This window comes from Sceloporus undulatus, chromosome 1 (assembly GCF_019175285.1).
Source record: "Sceloporus undulatus isolate JIND9_A2432 ecotype Alabama chromosome 1, SceUnd_v1.1, whole genome shotgun sequence".
NCBI classification, from domain to species: Eukaryota; Metazoa; Chordata; class Lepidosauria; order Squamata; family Phrynosomatidae; genus Sceloporus; species Sceloporus undulatus.
In genome coordinates, this window is record NC_056522.1 from 128,528,336 (window position 1) to 128,552,743 (window position 24,408).

Genomic DNA, 24,408 nt, shown 5'->3' on the forward strand with positions numbered 1-24,408 from the left:
GTTTATTGGTATTGTTTTAAACTGATTAAATTTATTGTACTTGCTGGCTACCCTGGGATCACATGATACAGGGAGGATATAATATTTAATAGCAATCAATAATAATAATAATAATAAGAAGAAGAAGAAGAAGAAGAAGAAGAAGAAGAAGCAAATCTGTCACTAGTCTTATTAAAGCTATTGCATCTATAGTTTTTATTAAGCCAAAGAGACAATGAGAGATATTTTGCTGACAAGTGAGCTTGGACTCAGATTGGAAAATGAAGACAACTAATTCCTCATGTAGTAATTCATGTTTTAATAAATAGAAAACAGTTCATAATACAACAGAAGTTGTTTTTACCTCATCACCTTTCTCTCCAGGAAGTCCAGGAAATCCACGTTCACCTTTATTCCCCTTGGCGAAAGGAAGAAGATCTAGATGTCATTATGTTGTCTATATTGCACAACTACTTTATGAGACTAATCATTTGGAAGGTACACAATGCTAAAGCAGTGGTTTCCCAACTTGAATCCCCAGATGTTGTTTGACTTCAACTCTCAGAAGTGCCAGCCAGTTCAGCCAGTGGCCAGGGATTCTGAGAACTGTAGTCCAACACAAGTTTGGCAATGACCATGCAAAAGGAAGAAGGCAGGGGATATTTTGCATATTCTGATCCTTAGCTAATTATGTCAAGTAATGACATGAGTTCATTTGAACACATAGGAGATTTTCACATTGGGACAGGATAGGGACAGGATTGCACCCTGTCCTTAACCCATCTGTGACTGCGATGATGCAAAGGCTTTCAAACTGTAGTGCTGATCCTGCCATTAACTTGTCATTAAAGTGGCATTGCATCAATGCAAACTTCTGTTAATGCAAAATAATGGCCAATATCGCTTTAATAACAAGTTAATGGCAGGGTAATAACGAGATCTGCACAACTTCATCTGAAAGCCTTTCTCACAGTCACCATCATTTGTGCTTCCCGGATGGGATAAGCGTGAATCCCGGTCGAAAGCCCTTCCCACAATTGCACGAGAAGGACGGGAACATGACAGGACAGGGATGGGACTTCCCATGTCTGATAATCCCCTTAGTTGACTACATAAAGCTGTGATCTTGTACACACCTAAATAGGAGTACACCTCATTAAATGCAACTGAATTTACTTCTGAGAAGATATCCATAGCATTATCCTGAGTGACAGAACTACAAAAGCTGAAATATTTGCATGCATATGTAAACCAGCCCTTAGAAGAACTTGAAACAAAAACACTATTTTGCTGCCAGTTTTTTTTGAAATGAAAAAGAATGTTTATTTAAAACATTATTATTCCTATTATTTTTATAGCTACAGAAGAACAATGGAATTCAGAAAAGTCTAAAGGGTCATACTGTGTGGATCCTGAACATGCTAATGAGAATGCAATTAAGACTAAGATAATTCAGGAGAGTAGAGGAGCTGCAGCACTGCATTCCTGTAGTGCCACTGAGAAAGCGGTTTTCTGAAGGCAGAATTAAAAGGATGCTTCCACCCAGCTCTTAATTTAAGGCAGTATTATTCAGCAAAGTTCATCCTCATGGGAAAACATCTCGTGTAGTGTTTGCCAGAAGAAGAAGTTCTCTTTTGTTAAGCCCCTCTACAACTGTCATTTTAATTAGAAGTATTCTTCATTTGGTTTCTGCACTATTAATCACTTTCTGTTCAGTGTGGCACAATAATTTTTAATTGCTCAATAATAATCCGTTTGCTAGCTAGTACCTATTTCCTGTTTATTTGTTGGCAGAACTTTAGTTGTTGATATCCAGGCTGAGATCAGACTGAAGAAATGATCATTTTTTAAAAATAATAATAATAATAATTGTGGTACTGCAAGGTGGTACTGTAAGATAAGACACATAACAAAACTATAATTTAAAAGATCACAGAGAAACCTTCCAAATCAAGAAGCTTCATAGTGTTCTCAGTTCAGGAACTCACCTTGGGCCCTTCTCTACCTGGGATTCCTGGTGGACCTCTTGGACCAGCATCACCCTAATAATGACAAACAAATGTGTTTTGTTTAAATTGTAAAGCAGTAATGAGGTATGTGTCACTGCACAATTGTGATAGAAATCTGTCATATATTTCTGGCATCACAGCCATTTCTGGCAGAGAAACCTGTTATTCCCTTTTTGGCTCAGGTCCAAGAAGGACTGTACAGTGGGCCCTTGTTATCCGCTGGAGTTTGGTTTCAGGACTCCCAGTGGATAACAAAATCTGTGGATGCTTGAGTCCTATTAAATATAATGGCACAGCAAAATGGTGTCCCTTATATAAAATGGAAAATCAAGGTTTGCTATTTTGAATTTATACTTTTTTGGAATATTTTCAAGCCGTGGATGCTTGAATCCATGGATAAAAAATTTGTGGAGGGCCAACTGTATCTTCCAATATATGAGTCTGTGGAGGGCCAACTGTATCTTCCAATATATGAGTCTGCCCAAGCTCTAAGATCTTCAGGGGAGATCCTTTTCTCATGGCTTTTCTACACTTGTCAGAATACTCTATGCTGCTCGTAAAGTATTCTGGTCCCCACATTTCCCCCAAATTTGCCTCCTTTTCCTGCTGAAGATGGCAGGTGGCTGTGGTCTCCATGAGCCTGCCAGTATCACCACTGCAGGCGTGAATCACTCTAAGGTCACAAAAAGGCACCAGCCTTGTTCTGACCTCAGAGCATCTTTCGTCTGCAGAGCAACATGGCAGGGACATTACCAGCAGCTTTCTGTGTCATCAGGCTTTGATCCAGGTTTTCTGGGAAAGCCAGAGCAAAAGGGAAGTTTTTAAAAATGTGGGTTGAAAGGTGGAAGCCAAAAATTCAGTCTGCCCGTTGTGTAAACTCAATTCGGGGATGGGAGGCTGCAAGATGTAAACACCAAGTGGCCAGCCCAGAGGGAATTTGGAGTATAGAGCTGTGGACAAACTTTCCATCCCACTTCCTAACCAGGCATGGTTGGTGGATACACGGGAGACCACCTTCTTGCTGGCTACCCCCAGATTTTGGAAATCCCTCTCTCATGAGGTTAGGATGGTTCCCCCTTTCCCACTGCCATTCTCTTCTCCTTTTCTATCTTGTCTTTTTTTAGACTGTAAGCCCGAAGGCAGGGAAATGTCTAATTAACAAATTGTAAGCTGCTCTGATAGCCTTGGCTGAAGATCAGGGAATAAATAAATAAGTGGTAGTAGTAGTAGTTACATCCTTGTTCTCCTTCTGTTGACAAATGAAAACTTCTATTCAAGCAAGTTTGCAGGAATTGACTACAATGTCATTTTATTGTTTTTTCAGTGTCTTGTAATGAATTTTTAGTGGTTTTGATTTTATAGATTTAAAATTTCTTTTAAAATATTTTTGAATATTTTTACTTTTGTTTTTGCATGTTTTTATTCTGTTCTGGTTTTAATATTCTATAAGGTGCATTGTTCCCAATATTGGAGTAAAGGTGAGATATAAATGAATTAATCATCATCATAATCATCGTCATCTCTCTGGAGCCTTTATGTGACATTTGGCACAAACATTCTATTAAAAATATAGAAAGGGTAATTAGCAGACCACGAAGAATTAGATAAAACAAACTCACACTTGGAATATTTAAATATGAGAGTATGAATGTTTTTGTTATAGTGGAGAATTCACAATCAGTGTGTGTAAGTGTGTAAGTGAATTCACACATTCCATCAAGAAAGCACTAACATTGCAACTGGATTTATTACAAGTGAACTTTTCTTCCAGTTAATAGATATTGCTCACACAGAATGAAACAATATGTAAGAGAATGAGCACATCATGAATTATTTGAAAAATTTCAGTCATGTAAGTCCAGCTAAAAAGCCCAGTTAGGTGTGATCATCCAATGTAAGCCAATAGGTAAATAAGTAATTTGTTTAAATTCAAACTCATTTAATCAAGTTACAGGTTAAGATTTTTAATGAAATTTTAACACTGCAAATTGGCTGACAGTAAGGGAGTAGGATTTTTAGAGCTGGAATACAAAATACAGAGATAGTTTAGTGGCAGATCTTGTTATACCAGGCTCAAACTGCTCCTTCCTCAATATGAGGTGTGTATTATTACCTTGAATGAAAACCAATGTTGTGTAGTGGTTTGAGTGTTGGACATGACTCTGGAGAAGTGGGTTTGAATCTCCAGACAGCCATTGAAACCCATTGGGTGACATTGGACAAGCCACACCGTTTCACCATCAGAGGAAGGCAAAGGCAAACTCTCTCTTAACAAATCTTGCCAAGAATATCCTGTGATAAGCTCATCTTAAGATTGGCATAAGTCAGAAATGACTTGAAGACACAAACAACAACAACAACAACATCTTGACCCACAGGCTTACAAATTGTACACAGAGGAAACCACCACCTATAGTCAGCTCTCCTCCCCCCCCAACATTTCTATCACTGCTGTAGATTTTAAAGGGAAAAGCAGTTTGTCTTGTCAACACTAGAACACTTTGAAATACAGATGGGAGAAGAGAAAGAATGCAAGCCTTCTGCTGCCACTTCTGTTACCACTACCATTGCTGTGGAAAATGACTTTCTGAATAGGGCAGCTTTCCTCAATATGCATGGATACTCTCCACATGATTCAGAACACCCATTTTCCCATGTTTTGAAGCATCCAGATAGCTTCCACATGGAAAGGAAGTTCTCATCTTCAAAGGGTTGCTGTCTACAGAAGAGATTGATGGAGACATGGCTGAATGCAGGGGCTAGCACACTCCCCCTCCTTGTGTGTTTATTTTATAACACCAGAATAGATTTATTTTGGGCTCCTTTGGTGGAAAATGTCTGACAAATGATTAAGTACTACCTTGATTGAACTAAGCAAGCATGAATGATAAAGCAAATCCATAGTATTGTGCTCACTCAAGTGGGGCTTGAAGTACATCTGTGTGGGAGCTATCCTGTAGTTCTGATTTTTTACATCAAGTGGTAAGCTTGAAGTACAGACCAGACCCATTAAAATTAGCCTAAGTGCAGAATCTACAGATATTGCAAATTCCATGGGCACTAATATTTTTTCCATGTACAGGTTATGGACAGAAAAGCAGAATTTGTCAAAACACCAGCAATGTGTATACTGTCAGATGAAGTACTGCATCCAATCCACCAAACAGTAGCCTATTAAGATATAACCAGTAGAAAATCCCTTTTATGACAAATGGAAGAACAGTGGCTGGAGAAAATGCCATTACCTTCAACAAAGTACCCATGTCACCAAGAAGAGGAAGAGCGACCTGTAATCAAACAAAGGAATATAACATGCTTAGAATGCTGGCTTGGTTGTACCTTGTGATCTGTTCTGGCTTTTGAGGAGACAAGGTAGGGAAAAAGAAAGTGTGTTTTAAAAATCAGGCTAGGTACTTTACTCACTTTTTGGGAAATGGGAAGTAACAATTGCTATTACACCAGTAACTAGCTACCAGGGAGTGGGCCTTGTAACTAATTACTTTTAAAAATGCAACTTTTCAAGTTCTAATTTCATACAAAAATGTAAAGATATAAGAAGACCTATATTGTGTTATCTGCTCCATCTACTCTATATTGCCTATCTGCTCCAATATACTGTTCATATAGTGGCCAAGTAGTCACATAAAAGTGAAGACCACAACCAGAACATAAATACAACTGTACCTTCCCATGAAATTAATGGGGCTGCCTAAGTCAATGGAAGAGTTGAAGGCAAGTGCACATGCACGCACGCACGCACACACTCTCTCTCTCTCTCTCTCTCACACACACACAGTTAGTCTGAAATTTAAAGGAGCTATTCAGGGTGCTAAGCTTTATCCTCCAAACCAGGCACATTGAATAACTCCATTAGAATCTGGAGTATAACCAAAAATGGCTTTAACACTCCAGTGACTTCAGAGTCACTCAGTTCACCTGGCCAGAAGAATAATTAATAGCAATCTCAGGTTCACTTCCAAGTATTGTACGAAATGACTCTGAGGTAGCTCATAGGATCAAGAATGCACCTGCACTACGCCTGGCAGAAAAAACACCAAGTGAAGGCCCAGCTGCACTGCCATGATTCACTTTTGAAACAAGGTCAGGAAGAAGACAGAACATCCTTCAACAGTATCTTATATATTTATTTGTGAATATGCACTGACCATATTTAACATTAAAAAGAGGTAAATCCATAAGTTGAAAAGATGGTCTAAAGGCATACGTGCACACACACACACACACACACACACACACATATACAAAACACCCCTCCCCAGACAAAAAACATGGGATGCTGTGCAGAACTTTAAATTCCACCCAAACTGCAAAAAATATTGAATTTCTTTATATATTATCAGCTGAAAATACTACAATAAGGTGTTCCAGGCCAGAACCTATTTCTGTGAGGAAATGTGATATCTAGCACTGCATCTTCTAATACACTCAAGAGACCTCTAAAAGGGGAAGCTATAAAGGTACCTGCATTTTTATTTTTTCTGTGTAGCAGCCCTTTAGGAGGATTATGGAGAGGTGACAGGTGCTGAACGCATGGGTATGATAAGACAGGTCAACTCCATCATATCCTGCCCATGGATCCAGCCCATTCCCACCCTAGCAGTTACCTGGTCAAGCATGGCATTGAGTGGGTGTTCAAACACCCACTGCCATGCCATGGAGCCACCACCTCACCATCAAGTTTTTAGGAAACTCTGCTGCAAACAGCCAGGTTTTTTTAGATTGCGCTAAGGGCCGGTTGGGCTGGGGTTGGGCTAGATCTGCCAGAATGGCATGTGGTCTGCCCATGTGTCATCTAAATAGGACAACAGCAGACCAGCATTAAAATGGGTTTTTGGGCCAAAATGTACAGCCCCTTAGACTTTTTCAAGAGCAAGTAACTCATGTTATTGGGATTCTATCAGTACAAGTTTAGGAAGACTTACTCTAGAAATCTATTTACAATTTTTCCTTCCTCCTCTCCTCTCTCTGTTTTTTAATTTGACAAATAAATGCGAACATCTAAATGCCTAGTGGTTCTTTGGTAAATTTGCAGCATTCAACCACAGTGCAACACACAGCAAAGCCTTGTTTTATATACATACTGGGTCACCTGGAGGTCCTGGGAGCCCTGGCTTTCCATCATGTCCTGGAATACCCTATACATAGATACAAAAAATTAATACTGTATTTCAAAACCTTGCTTCCACCATAATATCTGGCAAATTCATACTTACATCAAGACCTGGGGTTCCTGGGGTTCCTGGTAATCCAGGAGGTCCCCTTGGGCCCTGTGTCAGAAAAAAGTTGAGGTATTAGACATCATGAAATAACAGTTTGATAATAAATACATGAAAAAGCATTTACCCAGATTTTTCATTATTTCTCTTACCGGGAATCCAGGTGCTCCAGGAGATCCCCTCAGACCCTACAAGAGAAGATGAGAAGGAGGTGGAGGGAGAGAAAGGAACATAGCTTTATGCACATATAACGCTTATGTCAGCAGACAATTTGAAATGCAAGTCACATAAACCGAATCATAGTGTGGCAGATGCAGGGACCTGTTTTATAATTTTGTTACAAGTCTAAAGCTCTGAAACTCTGCAAGGGTACTTAGACAATATGAGCTTACAATGAACTGATTTAAAGATACATTACACTGGAGTATAGATCAAATTATAGCTGAAGACAAAGGAGGTAAAGGCTTCTGTTTTGTTTTGTTTGTCTAGAGTAGGGTATATTTCAGACGAAGGAACTGGCAAAACCACCTCTGAGTATTCTTTGTCTAAGAAAACCCTATGAAATTCATAGGGTCACCATACATTGACAGGTGACTTGAAGGTATATACACACAAACACAAAATGAGCCTGTCAACCTTCATTCTGAAAGCCTGGAAAATTGCCACCCACACACAGCCATCATGATTTCACAATCTCATTTTACTAGTCCTAAATTGGAAGGGGTCCCTGAAGAGGGGCTTAATATCATCTTTGAGACATTTCACACACTCCTCAAATTATTCTATTTGTTTCTTATGGAAATGGACCATTATTTTTAAAATTAATTTTAATATAATTTTACACATACAAAACACAATATAATAGAGATAACAAACAAGTACCCACACATATAAATACTGTATCTACTTATGTTTACAATCCATTTCACATTCATTTCAATCCATTTATTTCTATTACTTTCTAATTTAAAATGTTTTAATATTCTACAGTACTTTTAAATGTAACTATCTTCTATTCCTCATTCATTTACTTTCTTTTCTTCAGCTCTTAGATGTATTTCTCAGGCTATATAAGTAAACTATCCCAGCACTGAAAATAAATTTGTTTATCCTAAAATTCTCTATATATTGCATTCCCTGTAATCTCCATTTTGATAAATTTCAATGTAACTAGAGGCATGAACAGACTGGCAAGAAGGGGCAGCTTGAAGCTGCCCATGCTGAATATGGATTGGGGCCACTGCAAACACATGCCATGGCCGCAATCCGCATTGAACCTGGCCCAAGTAGGAGCAGAAAAGATCCACTCCTATTTGGGCCAGGAAAGAGCTGGCTCTCCCAGCCCTGCCACAGCCCCACAGAGGCTTCAAGATGCTTTGGAGGCATGCCACCAAAGTATCTTCAAGTTGCCCATATCTGTGGAGCAGGGCAGCTTCCAGGTGTCACCAGAGCATGCGGTGTGTACATGCTACATTCCCAAGATGCCTGGAAGGCATTTTAACAGGCTGTCTGTTACAGCTCTAGATGAAAATCATTTCAAGATTTAATAATACCTCTACTAGTATTTTATTTTTCCATATTTTTCACTGTATATTTATTTATTGCTTTTTGTTTTATTTGTTTTTATTTATTATTACAGATTATTTTTAATTTTGTTTTCATTTTAGTCCCATAATTGCAATTTCCTCCATTTTTGTCATAAGTAGCCTACAGTAGGTTATGACTAGACATGCATGTCAAGGGGCCACCTTTATCTTTTCAATCTAGTATTCTATCCCAGTCTTCTAAATATTTGTTGGATCTTTCATTCTGTATACTTCTAAATTCATGTAAATGAACCATAACTTGAACTGAGTGGTTTTAATCCACAATTACCACATAGTTATACAGTTACAGACTTTTCCTTTTATCTTGAGAATTACACTAGTTCCCAGGTGAAATTTAGGAATGGGCTCCTGTAACTTTAATAACTGTGTAGAAACAAGAATCTGAGCAGGGGTGTCTTGTCACACAAGCTCTGTTTGCTGAAATTCTCCCTTCTGTACAACTATAGAAGTTAATATTTCACTTGCCAAACTTATTATTACAGGACATTCATATTTCATTTTAGAAAATTAAAAACAGAATGTGATGAAGATGTTGAACATTTCTAAAAAATTTTTTAAAAATATCTTAAATAAATAAAGAACTCTAGCTTTGTTTTAAAATTTGATTGTGTATTCACAGTCATTCATTAATTTCAATTTATTCCAAGAGCTATGCCCTCTCTGCTTTTCATCAGCACAGGCAGGAGAAAATCAGATAGGTGGCTTCAAATCATAAGAAAATAAATATGCTGTAGTTGGAATAGCATATTTATTAAAGCCAGCATCCTTCTTTCTTGATATTTATGATGACATCTGAAGTACAAAATAATACAAAAAGGAGCCCTGGTGGCGCAGTGGGTAAATGCCTGTACTGCAGCCACTCACTCAAAACCACAAGGTTGCGAGTTCAAGACCAGCAAAAGGGCCCAAGCTTGACTCAGGCTTGCATCCTTCTGAGGTCGCTAAAATGAGTACCCAGACTGTTGGGGGCAAATTAGCTTACTTGCTAATTAGCTTACTTGCTGTTCACCGCTATGATCTTTGGAATAGCGGTATATAAATAAAACATATTATTATTATTATTATTATTATTATTATACCACTTGGATAAGAGAAGGCTTGCTGGCCTTCTCCAAAATCAGATACAGTGGTACCTCGGGATACGAAATACCCAGGTTACGAAATTTCCGGGATACGAAAAAATCCCATAGGAAATAATTGTTCCGGGTTACGAAGGTTTTTTCGGGTTACGAAAAATTTCTTGGTGCTTTTCGGCGCTATTTCACACGGAATCGCGGCTTTTCCCCATTAGCGCCTATGGCATTTCGGCTTACGAAGGCTTTTCGGGTTACGAAAGCGGCCGCGGAACGAATTAATTTCGTAACCCGAGGAAGCACTGTACTTCAAATTACTGTTTTCACCACCTTTTCTGTTTATAGTATTAAAGACTACACACAATGTTGAATGGGGCAGGGAGAGTGAAATGTTATATCAGTGACACTGAGCAAGAGAAATTGTCATATGTGAAGTGTGTAGGAAGGGGAACATTTCCTAGCTATCATGTGTTAGTCACAAGACTCTGCTTGCCACAGCTTTCTGCCATGGTAAGGAAAGTACCTCAAATCTGTTTTAAAAATAAAACAAAACAAAACTTGGGTTTTTAAAATACATAAATTGCTTTGCTCTGAGAATTTAGAGAACCAATGAAGGGATTAAACCAATTTAAAACAATGAAGAAAACTAACTTTATAATGAAAAATACTGCAAACTGTTATATGCATAAGACAATTAAACAGTAGGTTAACCCTGGTCATTCAAATAATATGGAAACCACATGGCACTTTGAAGAGATAAGGAAGGAATCACTTTTGATAATGCATCAACAGAAATTGGAAGCAGAACATGGAGACAGAGGCAGGGTGAGCCACATCTGGTGATGGAGGGCTTCATTGCTCCCCTCTGTCTCTTCCAAACGTGTGGCTGTATATGTGACTCACTGGGGCCACACTGGTTGTTACCATGCCACTTGATTAAGGCAGCATGACAGCAGAGGCCCAGAATGCCACAGTTTCACTGTAACATGTGTTTGAAAGTGGAATTGCCAGACTTTCCACTATCCGAGTGCAGTCACAATCATTTAATGCCCCATCAGTAAATTCAGCAGTGGGAACAAAATGGGGGGAAATATGCAATAGCTTGGAGTTGTCCTAAGCCTATTACAGTGGAGCAGAAGAAGAAAAAATCTAGGGTCTAGAATTTTAGGGTAATTTTAAACTAAGGATAATATTAACTGGTTTGATTTTTATGGATTTAAGACCCAAGAACCCTTCATCACGCTTATCCTGCTGTGCATGTGTTTATTTTAGTGCCCATCTCAGATAAAATCTGGAAAATAACAAGTATCACTGTTGTGTTCTTTGTTATTATTCTTTTCAGATAGCAAGGCACAGTTCCTACTTTTTCCCCTTGACAACTCCAAACCCAAATCCAAAAGGCAGGTCATATAGGCATGTGAAGGTTTAATTGCACTTATAACTTTAAGATCTCTTTATTTTTATTCCCAAAGTGTGGCAAGGCCCCACAGTTAAGCACATCGTTAAGATTTCTACCATGATACTAAAAATCCACATGTACACACACCATGTGGGGGCTTAAAAAAGAAGGAAGGAAGGAAGGGTCTCTGTTAATGCACAGTGAGTCAAAACTGAAGTAGCAAAGTTGGTAAATCATGCAGATGAATAATAACAAAAGATTGTCTCTACTACATGCTGCATGTTTAACTAATTGTGTAGTTTAGTTCTGAGGCACACCAAGAAAGTGTCTCTGTCTGTGGGATCTTTCATCCACCAGATAATTAGACTGGGTTCATAGAAGCACAGGTTTTGTAAAGGTTGAGTCTTCTTCATCTGAAATGCTTGGGACCAGTAGTGTTTTGGATTTTGCTTTTGTTTTTGTTTGTTTGTTTTTTAAATTGGAATACATTTATTTGCACAGATGTACATGATGAGTTATTTTGGAGATGGGACTTTATTTATTTATGTTTCACATGTACCCAATACACATACCCTGAAGGTAATTTTATATAATATTTTTAACAATTTTATGCATGGAACAAAGTTTGTGTACACTGAACCATCAGAAAAGTGTCACTATTCAGCTACCTATGAAAAGAGTTTTGGTCTTTGGAATATTTTGAATTTTGGAATTCTGGATAAGGGAGACATAACCTGTAGTTGTAAATGCATCACTTTTGAGGACAATTTTACTACTTGTGTACAGTAGAAAAGAATGACAAATCAAGCAACCATACAGAAAATGGAGAGTTGCTATTCAGACTGTATCCTCTAAGTAATTATGATAGATAAAAAAAATCCATAGGGATACCTGGTATGAAAGTCATATAGAGTGGATTTTGTACTTACAGGAGGACCTTGGGTTCCGTTTCCTGCTGGGCCTGTTTCTCCAGGAGGCCCTTGTACCCCAGGAAGACCTCTTTCACCCTGGTGAAGGAACATGTCTTTGTTTGAATGCTATTAGGAGTACTCATAATTCAATTTAGAAACAGGAATGACAATAAGTTTCTCCTTACCTTGGGCCCCCGTGGACCTATTGCTCCAGGTGTGCCTGTAGGTCCCTAACAATGCAAACACAAACTGCCTTGAAGAAAAACAACCATTTTAATGGTATTTATATACACCATTTCCCAGTATTTCATAATTAAAACCAACCAATTACCTCTAATTGAAGCCATAATTTCACTATTGTAGAGGTGAATTTCACAAAGAATCATTTTACTATGTCAATTATTTGTTCTTACTTTGCTTTCATGCTTACACCATGTTTATGGGCAGTTTAGGAGGAAGAGAAGCAACAAAGGGAATGACAAAACTGCAGACTAAGAGGTCAGAGCAGAAATAAATGACTCAGATGTTAAGTTTTCAGAGAAGTAACCCTGTTCATCTCTTATAGCATAAAAAGAAGGAAGGGAGAGAGTAAAAAAAAATGTGGCAGCACTTTTTAAGACTAATTGGTTTTTATTTTAGTGTGAGCTTTCGTTTCTTCAGATGCAGTACAGAGTGATATGTAGTCTGCAATTCTGTCAGGTATAAATTATACTTATAGAGCATATTTATAAATATTCTTTATACCTGAGGCTTTCATATCACTCTATACTGTATCTGAAGAAGTGGATTTATATCCACAAAACCTCAGGCTAAAATAAAAACTAGTTACATGTGCTGTCAGATATTAAGAGAGATCTGGAGGTCTCTGCTATAAAGGAACTGTTTGAGTTTTTTGTTTGGTTATTATGACTTATTTTTCCTAGTATGATACTTTTAACTTATCTGGCTTCATCTATGAAAAATTCATGGATGAGTGGTATGGTTTTAGGGCAGGCATTTGTTTTGTTGATCTTCTTGTATCTTTTGTAATTTTAATTCTATGGTACCTACTGGTTTTCCTGGAAGACTTGATCCTGGATTTCCTGTGTCACCTTTAGAACCTGGAGGCCCAGGAGGACCTATGATTCCACCAGCATCCCCCTAGAAATATAAATGAAAAGAATGCTAATTTCATTGAAGAAGGGAAGTTAGAAGTGCCTATTCAATATGCCTTATCTTGACTGCATGAATAGTTATATCTTTACTTTCACTTTTGTTAGAACTCCTACCCCTAAATCAGGCCTGAAACAGACAGACCAAAAGCAGCAGCTTCTGGCAGATGATGTATGCCCTCAGGATAGCCAGAAACTGCCTAAGGTAGCCTGAGAGCACTGGCAAAAGGAGAGATAAAATCTGCTCCTTGCCACTGGTTTGTTTGGGACGGTGGTGACAGTCTGCTTTCAGAGTGGGCATCTGGTTGTTGTGGTCCTGGGCCAATCAGGGCCAGAGGCTGTTCCAAGCCACTTGTCTGTTTGACTCCTCAGACAAAGGGCCAAAGCATACAGATCAAAAGGGGCGGCCAGAAGCTGCTCTAGCACTGATCAGCCTGGGACTGTGGTGATCAGACAGCACACTCCTGAAGCATGCCACTGGCACAGTCCTGAATGGGCTGCCGGAAAGAGCAGTGGCTTCGCACCACCTTAGGCAACCTCGGAGTGGCTTCCAGCAGTGTCTGGGACATATGTTATCTAAACACCACACTCTTGAAGCAGTTGGAAGCTGCTCTATTTGGCCTGTCTGTTTAAACCACATTTAAAAAAATTATTTAAAACACATTTCTTCCCAGTTATGTATTTGGTAGCCTTGATCTTCTCAATCAATTCCACTATGCGGTCACACATACGCACTATCTGAGGTGGGTGTCCACATGGAGAAAAAGGAATGTTCCTTCCCCATTTGCACAGATCTGTTCAGATGATGCACAGGGCCCAAACAAGTAGAACAGCAAGTGCCAGAAGTGGCACTCAGAGCCCTTTCTATGGTCACACGTGCCATCACCTCAGCACAGAGTTCACCAGAGTTTGTTACTAGAAAGTCAGAGGGACATGCCACTTTGCGATATTTGAGGGGGTTTTGGGTTGCAGTTTGGGCACTAAGTCTCTAAAATGTTTGCCCTCACTGAAGTAGAACATGGGCCCAATCTGCCCTCACAGGTTGATTCTCCTGTAAAAAGAGTCCTCCTTTGCACCAGATCAGGGTAGAAACTCTGGAGAATCCCCTGACTTAGTACTGGTGTGAGGATGGGAAGGAGAAGCATTGGTGGGTGGGCAGGATGCTGATTTCTTCCTTTTTATAACTGCCAACTCACTACAACACTTTAACTTTAACTTCTGAATTTATGTGGTTCTCCCAGTGCCATTCCTTTTGCAGACATGCAAATTGATTGAACAAGAGCACATTAGTACAGCAATACCATCAACTAGATTGATTGCACAAGCACACATTGGCACAACCAAGTGAACAGGCAGTGCTGTTGGTATCCGCCTGTTGTGAATGCCTGTTGTGCAGACAGCTTGTCCTCTGCATGGATCTGGAAGCCCAGACAGTAAGCCAGGTTTCCTCATCTGTGCTGACATGGCCTGAGCCAATGAGATTGTTTCTATTTACCAGAATTGCATTTATTTTTTCAAAATTAAAGATTTGACTGTGTGGAATAATGGGAAAGAAAACACCTCTTAGGGAATAAACATGAATGTACTGAATGAATATTGGAAAACTTACCTTTTCGCCTTTAATCCCTGGTTTTCCAGGTATTCCATGTTCTCCTGGTAAGCCCTAGTGAAATAATGGGAAACTCTTAACATCTTGGGCCTTATACAATATACAGTAGTAAGTTTTTAAAACTGATAAGTTTTGAATAGCTGCAAGACAAGGTGGCAGGGGTTGGATTTCATGGCCCTTGAAGTCTTTTCCAGAGCTATGATTCTATGATAAAGTGGAAATCATTAAGATTTTCCTCCATGAAAATGTGCAAAAAAGTTGTCCTTAGGGGAAGTTACATCATTGTAAACCCACCTATGAATGTGCAAAGTTGAATTGTGCCACTGACCAATGTCTGTCTTTTCAGGAGGGGAGTGAAGATGAAGTCATGCCTCAGGTCCATTGTACAAACAGGGCCAGAAGCATGACCACTGCACAACTGTAATGTTGTGATATTTGCAGTTCAGAGCCAACGTTGCACATTGAGTTAGCAATGTAGCTCTGTTATGGTAAAGTTGTAACTTCTGATGCAAGATCTTGGTCAAAATCTTTATCAGAACTTTATTCTTATGCATATCTTAGCAAAGATTTTCCATAAAAGACAGAGCTTAGAAAAGTTACTTTGGGACTGCAGATCACAGAATCCCCAGCCAGCACAACTGATATTGATTCTGGGAGTTGTTGTCCAATAGCAAGTTTTTCAGCTTCTGAGAAAAGCACATAATTATTTACAATCCTGATCATGCAAGAGGCAAAGTTCTTCCCTTCTGGCTGGCTGGATCTCAATTTGCATGGATCAGCTGAATTACTTCAAAGTTTGGTAATAAGTCCTGGGTTTATTACAACTGATTATAAAAGTAGCTGTTATTCACCTGGGAACCATTTCATCATTGTCTCTGCCTTCTCTCACAGCACGAAAGATCCCTTTGTTAGTTTTATATTTGCAAAGGATGGAATTGAAAAGGTCTGAAACAATTAGAATGCTATCTTTTCCTAGGCAACTTTGCCTGAACAACATAGGCTTTAACATTCAGGTGCGAGTTTCATTACCCATTTTTTGTTTTCTTTCTCTGAGTTACTGTGAATGTAAGGGCCCAGAAATGGAAATAAACTGGAATCCATCTAAACAAATTGGACATTGTAGGTAAAGCTCTACACTATTAGGCTTACAATTCGCTATGGACAAAAGAACTCTACAACATTTTTTTTTAAAAGAAAGCACGGAAAGCAAACCTTCTAATATTTTAAATTAATTTTATTCAAGAAGATGAGATATCTCTCTTCTTTGTGCCTCTGAGGTATATTTTACAGAAAATGGCAATACTTGTCAGAAAAGAATTTTTTTGCAATCATGCCATCTATTACACATGAATTAATGAGCAAAGTGTGAATGCTTTCCATTAGAAAATACATGAAAAGGCATGTTCCATTCACTTTTGGGGGGAAATGAAACTTTCCCTTTTAGCACCTACAGAATGAGGGACTGGCATCTACGTATGAATATGACTGTTGAAGCTGCTGCTCCTGTTCTTTTGGATTTACTATGTTCTTTTCTGAAGAACTAAGAGAAGCATCTGTATGTTTCATACAGTCATCTTTTCCTTCAGTTCTGGAGCTGCAAAGAGTTAACTGCTGAAATGCTTTACCACTATCCTTTCTTTTTTTGAAATAGATTTTATTAATAAAAAAAAGATGAACAAACCAGGCAAACATAACAAATAAAACATACAGCAAAAACTTTTCCATACAACACCTGACAGCAACCCCACCCCCGTCCCTGAAACTTTCTTTCTCTACATTGGTACTGTTAATCCAGCCTTTATGACAATACATCGGAAAGGTATCATTCTCAACAATAATATTACAACACCAAAGTTATATTCTGTCTACATTCCATAATATATACCTATAGTTTATTCATGACTTCTAATACTCTTCAGTTATTTTACTAAGTTCTATATTCTATATTTTTAAATCTATATTCTATAATTCTATAATTATCCACTGTTTATCATAACCTATCATCTAAATTCTACTCTTATTATTTATAGACTATTTTTTAAATTTATTGTCCTCCTTCTATTCTTTCTAAAATTTAACTATTTTAATCCTGTCACAAAAACTGGCCCCTAATCAAGCTTCAAATAATTTATCATTGGCTCCCAGTCTTTTCTAAAATTATCCAATGAGTTTTTTCTTAACAATTGGGTTAACTTATCTGATTCTATAAGATCATAATTTTCCATACCCACTCTTGGATTTCTGGAGTTTCTTTTTCCTTCCAATAACAACCTCACAGGTGTTGTAATATAAAATATGAATTTCCCAAAATTACTGTTTAAATTTTCATTTATGACCATGCTTAAAAGGTACATTTTTTGATCCATCTGACATTCTAATTTGAAAATTTTCTTTGTCTGCTTGAGTATCTTTTCCCAGAAGCTTCCTGCTTTAGAACATCACCACCAAATGTGGTAAAATGTACCAATCTCCGAAACACATTTCCAGCAAGTGCTTGTTGCATTTTGAAACATTTTTGTTATTTTATAAGGTGTCAGGTACCATTGGAACTGCATTTTATAAAAGTTTTCTCTGAGATCATAAGTCATTGTAAATTTTATATTTTTTGTCCACATCTTTTCCCATTCTTGTAACTCTATATTTTCTCCAATATCTTTTGCCCATATTTATAGAATTTGGCTGCCAGATGTGCTTCTGAATTATGTCACATTCTTTATCCCAATCTCCAATCCCATTTATTTATTATTGACAATAAACCTTTCTTTCAACTCAAATCATTATTAGCACCTTTTATTAATAATATCTATACTACTTTTGGATAATTCAACCAATTATGGTGGATTAAATAGTACTGAAGAAGGAGCAGTTGTCTCTGTTAGACCTATTAAGAGGTTAATATTGGCTTTGGGGCTGCAAAATTCGTCTTTAGACTACTCAGGCTCTGGAAAATTCTCTCCTTCCACTTCAAGGGAATACTGTACTGGGTTTGTTGTGTATGTTCATTCTTCATAATGCACAAGGTATGCATGTATTTTATACATGGTTGCCTATAGTACACAGTGCCTTATGAGAAACTATTCTAAGTGGTTTATTTCTTATGCTCTTCAAATGTATTTAATATTTTTGACAAACAGGGCAAGAGTCTTTGCTCTCTTTGGGGGGGGGGGTCTAACGTTAAACTACAATTTAGTGTTGCAAGAACAGATGTAGCCTCCTCTTGCTTGCTCCAACCCATTTCTAGCATGACTGGGAAAACAAAAATATATATTGATATTTTAATTAACTGCAGCTTGCCATGTTATGTGAATCCTGAGAAACTGTTGATAATCTTAACTATGATTAATGAAAGCAAGCCAATTTCCAGAGATAATTTATGAACATGGTTCTCCCCTAATCATCTTTAAGACTTTCACTTTAGAATTTACATGACAGACTAAACTGTGTTTAATCTAAAATGGAAGCAAAGCAGGAAGAAAGGGGAGGCGGGAGCATATGAGCTAGTCTAAGCCTAAACTCATTTTCATCCCAGTAATCCATGATTTAACATAATTTCTTGGTGCAGCCATTGTTTGATTTCATCTTTTATATAGGTTTCTCCATGCCAAAGGTGAAAGGGAATACATAATGTGGAGTTCTTATTTGCTAGATTGCATCTTTTTTTTGCAGAGATATCACAAGATAGACACAGACATAACAGAACACATAGTAAATAACACGGAGGAGCAGCAATAAAGCTAATATGACTACCTCTAAATCTCATGGGGTGCACATCAATCACAACACTTCTCATAATCCTTGTAAAAGAGCATATCAACTGTTTTCATAATGTCATTTCACTGGATAATATTTCACTCCAGTAATTTTTACAAGATGAAATAAAAAAAAACTATGATACTTACAACTTCTCCTGGTTGTCCTCTGGGACCAACTTGCCCTGGGGAACCCTATAATGAAATTAGAACTGAGTTTAAAAAAACAACTGCTACCTCTCTCTCTCTCTCTCTCTCTCTCTATATATATATATATATGCATACGCACATTTGAATTCATTTCAACTGAGATAAGAAGCAAAATGTTCTTTTTCTCTAATTCACAAGGATAATAAATTTTCATTATCGTACAGGATTTAGTGGGTCCTTAAAATGCAAATCAAGATACCAAATCTGGCAACTATGTATCTCATGCCCTAACAGTATGACCTAGCCAAGCTCTACGAGTATAAAATCAGCAGAGAAAGTGATGAGCTGATGTATTAGTGCTAATTTATGCCAAAAAGCATCACCTCTGATCTAATCATACAGAATGCTTGCTCCCCATAAGCCACATCATTGTGTGCAAGAAGAAAATATAGGACTATGCACTGAGGTGCTTTTCTATGGCAGCTACAACACTGCTGAATCGGTGCAGTGTGACACTGCTTTATCTGCCACAGCCCCATCCTATGGAAACTTGAGATTTGTAGTTTATTGTGGCACCAGAGCTCAGACACTAAATAGCTTTAAAAAATCTACATATCCCCAAATTCTGTAACATTGAGCCATGGCAGTTAAAGCATTGTAGATGCAGTCCATGTCTGAATAATAATCTGAAGAGGGGGCATGGCAGTTAGAACAGCATAGGCTGGACATACCCTTCTAGATCAATGCTTGGAGTGTCTTGAGGTTATCAACTTTTGGAAAACCTTCACGAATATTGTTTTCAGGTCCCATATTAAATAATGAGGGAGAAAGGTCCAGTGCCCCATTTATTCATTGTCTCCTCTTGCATGGACCTACTGGAATGTGCAGTGATACTTGGTGGCTGTTTTCTGATGGGAATTCAGATGAACAGTTACTAGTAAAGGAGCATTCACAGTTGTGGTTTGTAGAATTGTAACTGTATGACCAACGGTAAATCTGATCCCTTTCTTGAAGGACACAACATACCTTTTCATTTGTACAGGCATTTCAGCAAGTCATCTGGTTCTAATCTGATGGTTTGGGTTGAGTTTAGTGTTTCTGGTGCAAATCTATTTGTGCTGTTTGCTGTATTTTTAATGCATTTTGGATTTATTTATAATTATTTAACTTTCTGTTAACCACCCTGGAAGTTTGCTAACTGAAGGAGAGCATATCATTTATTTTAGGAATAAAATAAACAAACACTCTTTCTTTCTTTTGGTGAGGTGGGTCTGACATGTCAAATTCTGGACTTAGCTGAGAACTATTATTAAATTAATTATTGTTGCTACTACTGTATTATTTAACTTTTGCTGACAGTCAGCTATAGACTTGGCACTGTACAAATAAGCATGGTTTGGATTAAGTTTAACTGTGACTGGGATGACTTTTAAGAAGTCAGTACGACATCCGGAAAAAAAACTGTTAGGAAGCTGCATATACTTCTGACATTTTCTATAGGTGCAACCGGTGACTGTCAGAGCACAAATGCATATACATTCTTAAAACATCAAGAGTTATAAAAGAACTGGGGGAAAACATAGTGCTCTGTTAATATGGTAAACGACACAATACAAAACTTAAATGAAACATTTTAAATAAAATTTACCTACAGTACTTACCTGAGGTCCTGGACTACCAATAGGCCCAGGAAGACCAGGCTGCCCTGATTCACCCTAAATAAACATTTTCCAAAAAAAGTGAAATAAGCTGGGGTGACAAAAAGTCTATAGCAAGTAGGTGATATACTAGAGAAAAGTTTATTTTAATCTTTTCAGCAAGGCATTGTAGTTCACAGTAAAGCACTCAATGTAATTTTAAGGTACTGTCAGTACAGGTTTTCTTTAGATTAATAGAAAAAAACAATCCCTTGGCTATATTTACTCTGAGTTGTTTCCAACAATGACCTAGCAGAAAGCTTATCCAAATGTGTAAGACAGGGTGCTTCCTTTTTGCCACTCCACCTCTTACTCACTATAGTGTGGGAATGCTCTGGAATATATGGCATGAGGTGCTGGAGTACCTCAGGGTGCATCTCCACTGTAGAAATTATGGCACTACTTTAACTGCCATTGCTCCTTCCTACAGGATCCTGGGACTTGTAGTTTTGGGAGGCACTGGCACTTTTTGGCAGAGAAGGCTAAATACTTCGTAAAAATACAAATCCCAGGATTTTATAGGATGGAGCTAAAACACATCAAACTGTACTATTTGTACAATTTAGATTCACCCTTAGGTACAAGAGGGCAACATCTCATGCCTTACTTTATGTGAGGGGAAATGCTCTTCACTAACACAACGCCCACTAATACATACAACCTAATGGCTTCATTGTCAACAATATGGTCATTGATGAATATCCTCCATTAATGATGACAGCTTTCTGAACTCACTTGTCAAGGATTCATTACCAAATCAAACACTCTAAGCTTGCCAGCATGGACAGTATATTAGATATTAAACAGTATATTGAATATTCAATAATATTCCTTCTGAGTTGCATGCAGTAGTGGGAGCAAGATCACCTGTTTCACTTCCAAATCTCCCCGACATGCACAGATGGATGTAACATTTACCAGTGATCTGTACACTAAAATGCAATGCACATAGCCTGAAATCATGGGAACAATAGCCTACATAAAATTTGTGAATAAACTTCATGATTGAAATACATATGCATAGGGTCTATACAATTGTTTCATATATTTCTATGGAAGATCAGGAAGCAGAGCAGATGGGAAGATACCCCCACCACCACCCCCGGGTAACATTTCGCAGAAAGAAGACTGTTTTAACTATATTCTGCCATAATGTTACCTGCAATCAAGGATGGAGAACATGTAGCCCTCCACATATGGTTGGATTGCAGCTCCCATTTTCCTTCACTATTGGTCATGCTGGCTAAGGTTTATGACACCTGTAGTCCAACTATAATTGGAAAGCCATGCATTCTCCTCCCTTGCTGTAAATCAATCACCTCAATATGCAAGTAAAATACTGCTAATGATCCAAAATGCCTGTTTTAAAGGGAAACATAACTGAATTTATTCAGACCTATTTAAAGTAACCAACATATCTAGAAAAATGAGACTATTCAATGGAATAAGATAATAATGACAGATTTCAGATGTACTTACTGGGTCCCCTTTTTCGCCTTTCTCAAAATGCTCTCCCTAGGACAGAGTTTAAAAAATCTTAGTTTTTATGTGGATATTTGAAATGAAGTGTTGGCAAGTGTAAAATGCTGCAACTGGCAAGGTATGAGCTAATAGTCAAAGCATGTTTAAACATTATGTTGGCTTCATGAAATGTAGTCCAGCGCAGAACAAAATGCTGTAATCCAAAGCAGCAGCAAAGAATTCTGAAGATACAATACTATCCATGCATAAACTGTACAGTACATGTAGAATACATGATACACTTAAACAATATGATAGGATTTAGCTGAGCTATACCTTATAGTATTTAATTATTTCAGTGCTTCAGCAGAAGAATTCAGGACACAGAAGTGTTCCATCAATGATACATAAAGTCAGCACATGAATTTATTGGTGGCAACTTTAAACTTTCCTGATTTGGGAACAAGGCCCACTGATTCAGTGAGACTTACTTTTGACTAATCATGCTTTCAACTATGCTGAGCTTGTGTGATTAATGGTATAAACCAAATGGTGCCTTTCTGGAGCTATGCAGCTCTGTCATCAACATACTTACTCAGTTGAATTCACTGCAACCCATTTTGAATGTGTGAGACAAGTTTAGGCCTTCAGTTTTAAATCTTACTATTGAACAGACTGCTAGAAGTCCCATTCTGAGGTTACCTCAGTAGCTCTCAAGAGATTTTGGAAACTCAAACTCATGTGCAAGACTATCAGTGCAACGATTTGCTCTGCAGACATCTCTCCTATTCCTGTGAGGGCCAATTTCATGGAAAAAGGATGTCCTCAGCATTTTTCTCCTTGAATCAGCACTCTGTTGTATGTAACACATCCAGATTGTAGAAACTATCACGTCACTCAGTCTTCCAGGTCAGTAAGAACAACAACACAAAAGCTGTTACAAGTCGTGGGCCCAAAGCCAAGGAGTATATTCTTCCATGTCTGTCTTCCTTTTATTTGAACTTCAACTTTAAAGATTTGGATCAGTCAGTGCAAATCATGTTTAATTCTTATTAATTACATCCAACCAACCAAATATCAACCATCTTCAAACCCCTGGGCAAAGGTCATTACTTACCATTTTACCTTTTCCACCTTTTGAGCCAATTTCTTCATGATGACTCTTTTGAGAAAAATAAATTTGACATTCAGTTGTCTCTCCTTTGTTATCATGACAGGTAATGAAATACTTATGCAGTCATTGTGACTACCTATTACTTTTCTTTCTATAACAACAATGGTGAAAGGTCTGGAAACCAAGCCTTATGATTACGGAGCAGCTTAGGGAGCTGAGTGTGTTTAAACTGGAGAAGAGAAGATTAAGGGGTGACATGATAGCTATTTGTTAAAATATTTGAAAGGATGTCATATGGAAGAAGGTGCAAACTTGCTTTTTTCTTCCCTAGAGAATAGGACACGGAACAATGGATTCAAACTACAGGAAAAGAGATTCCACCGAAACATTAGAAAGAACTTCATGATGGTAAAAACTTTTCAACAGTGGAACATGCTGCCTTAAAGAGTGGCGAAGTCTTCTCCTCTGGAGGTTTTTAAACAGAGGTGGATGGCCATCTGTCAGAAGTGCTTTGACTGTGTATTCCTGCATGGCAGGCGGTTGGATTGGATGGGGCTTGTGGTGTCTTACAACTTAGTACAATTTACAATCAATACAACAATAAAATACTAACACTGAATTTACCAAGAATTCTTATTAGTTCTCTAAAAATTACAATTTGTCCATTAGCCAACAGAGTCAAGGATGAGCAGTCGTCATAACCTTTTTATATGGAATTCAGTGGATAAGCCCGCCGGAAGAGATCCATTTTGAGTGCCTTTTTAAAGGCCTCTAAGGTAGTAATGAAACGGATCTCTTCTGGTAGGTCATTCCATAGCATTTATAGTTCCTGTCTCCACATTTCATCCTCACAACAACCCTCTGGAGAAGGATAAGCAAGGAGTATGACTAGCCCAAGCTGCTTCAGTGAGTTTCAGAGCTCAGTGCAGTCACTTGAAAATGAGTTGCTTGTCCAAAACCGTCACCACTACATTATACTAACTCTTGTTTGGAACACCCTCTTGTATTTGCTGTACTGCAGGGGAAAAACAATTCTTGTTTCAGTGTGAACTTTAAGCAGGAAGGGAATAAGACACATTCGAGTTTGTGATAACTACACCCTGTCCTCACTACCTTATTGCTTTGGCCCAGAGAGCCCAAACAAATGTATCAGGCAGACAAAGAATCAAAGACACTGCTACTGAGGAGGAAAAAAAGACAACAGTAGCAATAAGAGGAGGGGTCAGTTGCCCTGACCTTTGGCTCAAGCCAAGAGGGAGGGA

At 38.1% G+C, this 24,408-nt stretch overlaps 1 protein-coding gene across 1 annotated transcript in view; it reads right to left on the reverse strand.

Annotated features, from left to right (window-relative positions):
* COL19A1 (collagen type XIX alpha 1 chain) overlaps positions 1-22,082 on the reverse strand; it is a 73,102-nt gene extending 51,020 nt beyond the window's left edge. Inside the window, exons 1-13 of the mRNA XM_042447020.1 lie at positions 22,051-22,082; positions 20,536-20,589; positions 18,875-18,919; positions 14,976-15,029; positions 13,266-13,355; positions 12,401-12,445; positions 12,234-12,311; positions 7,378-7,413; positions 7,223-7,276; positions 7,091-7,144; positions 5,234-5,275; positions 1,968-2,021; positions 344-397 (exon numbers count right to left, since the gene is read on the reverse strand). Coding sequence (XP_042302954.1) covers positions 344-397; positions 1,968-2,021; positions 5,234-5,251 — 126 coding nt within the window. The 5' untranslated portion in view covers positions 5,252-5,275; positions 7,091-7,144; positions 7,223-7,276; ... (6 more) ...; positions 20,536-20,589; positions 22,051-22,082. The remainder of the gene's footprint in view (positions 1-343; positions 398-1,967; positions 2,022-5,233; positions 5,276-7,090; positions 7,145-7,222; positions 7,277-7,377; positions 7,414-12,233; positions 12,312-12,400; positions 12,446-13,265; positions 13,356-14,975; positions 15,030-18,874; positions 18,920-20,535; positions 20,590-22,050) is intronic.
* Positions 22,083-24,408: the final 2,326 nt, after the last annotated feature.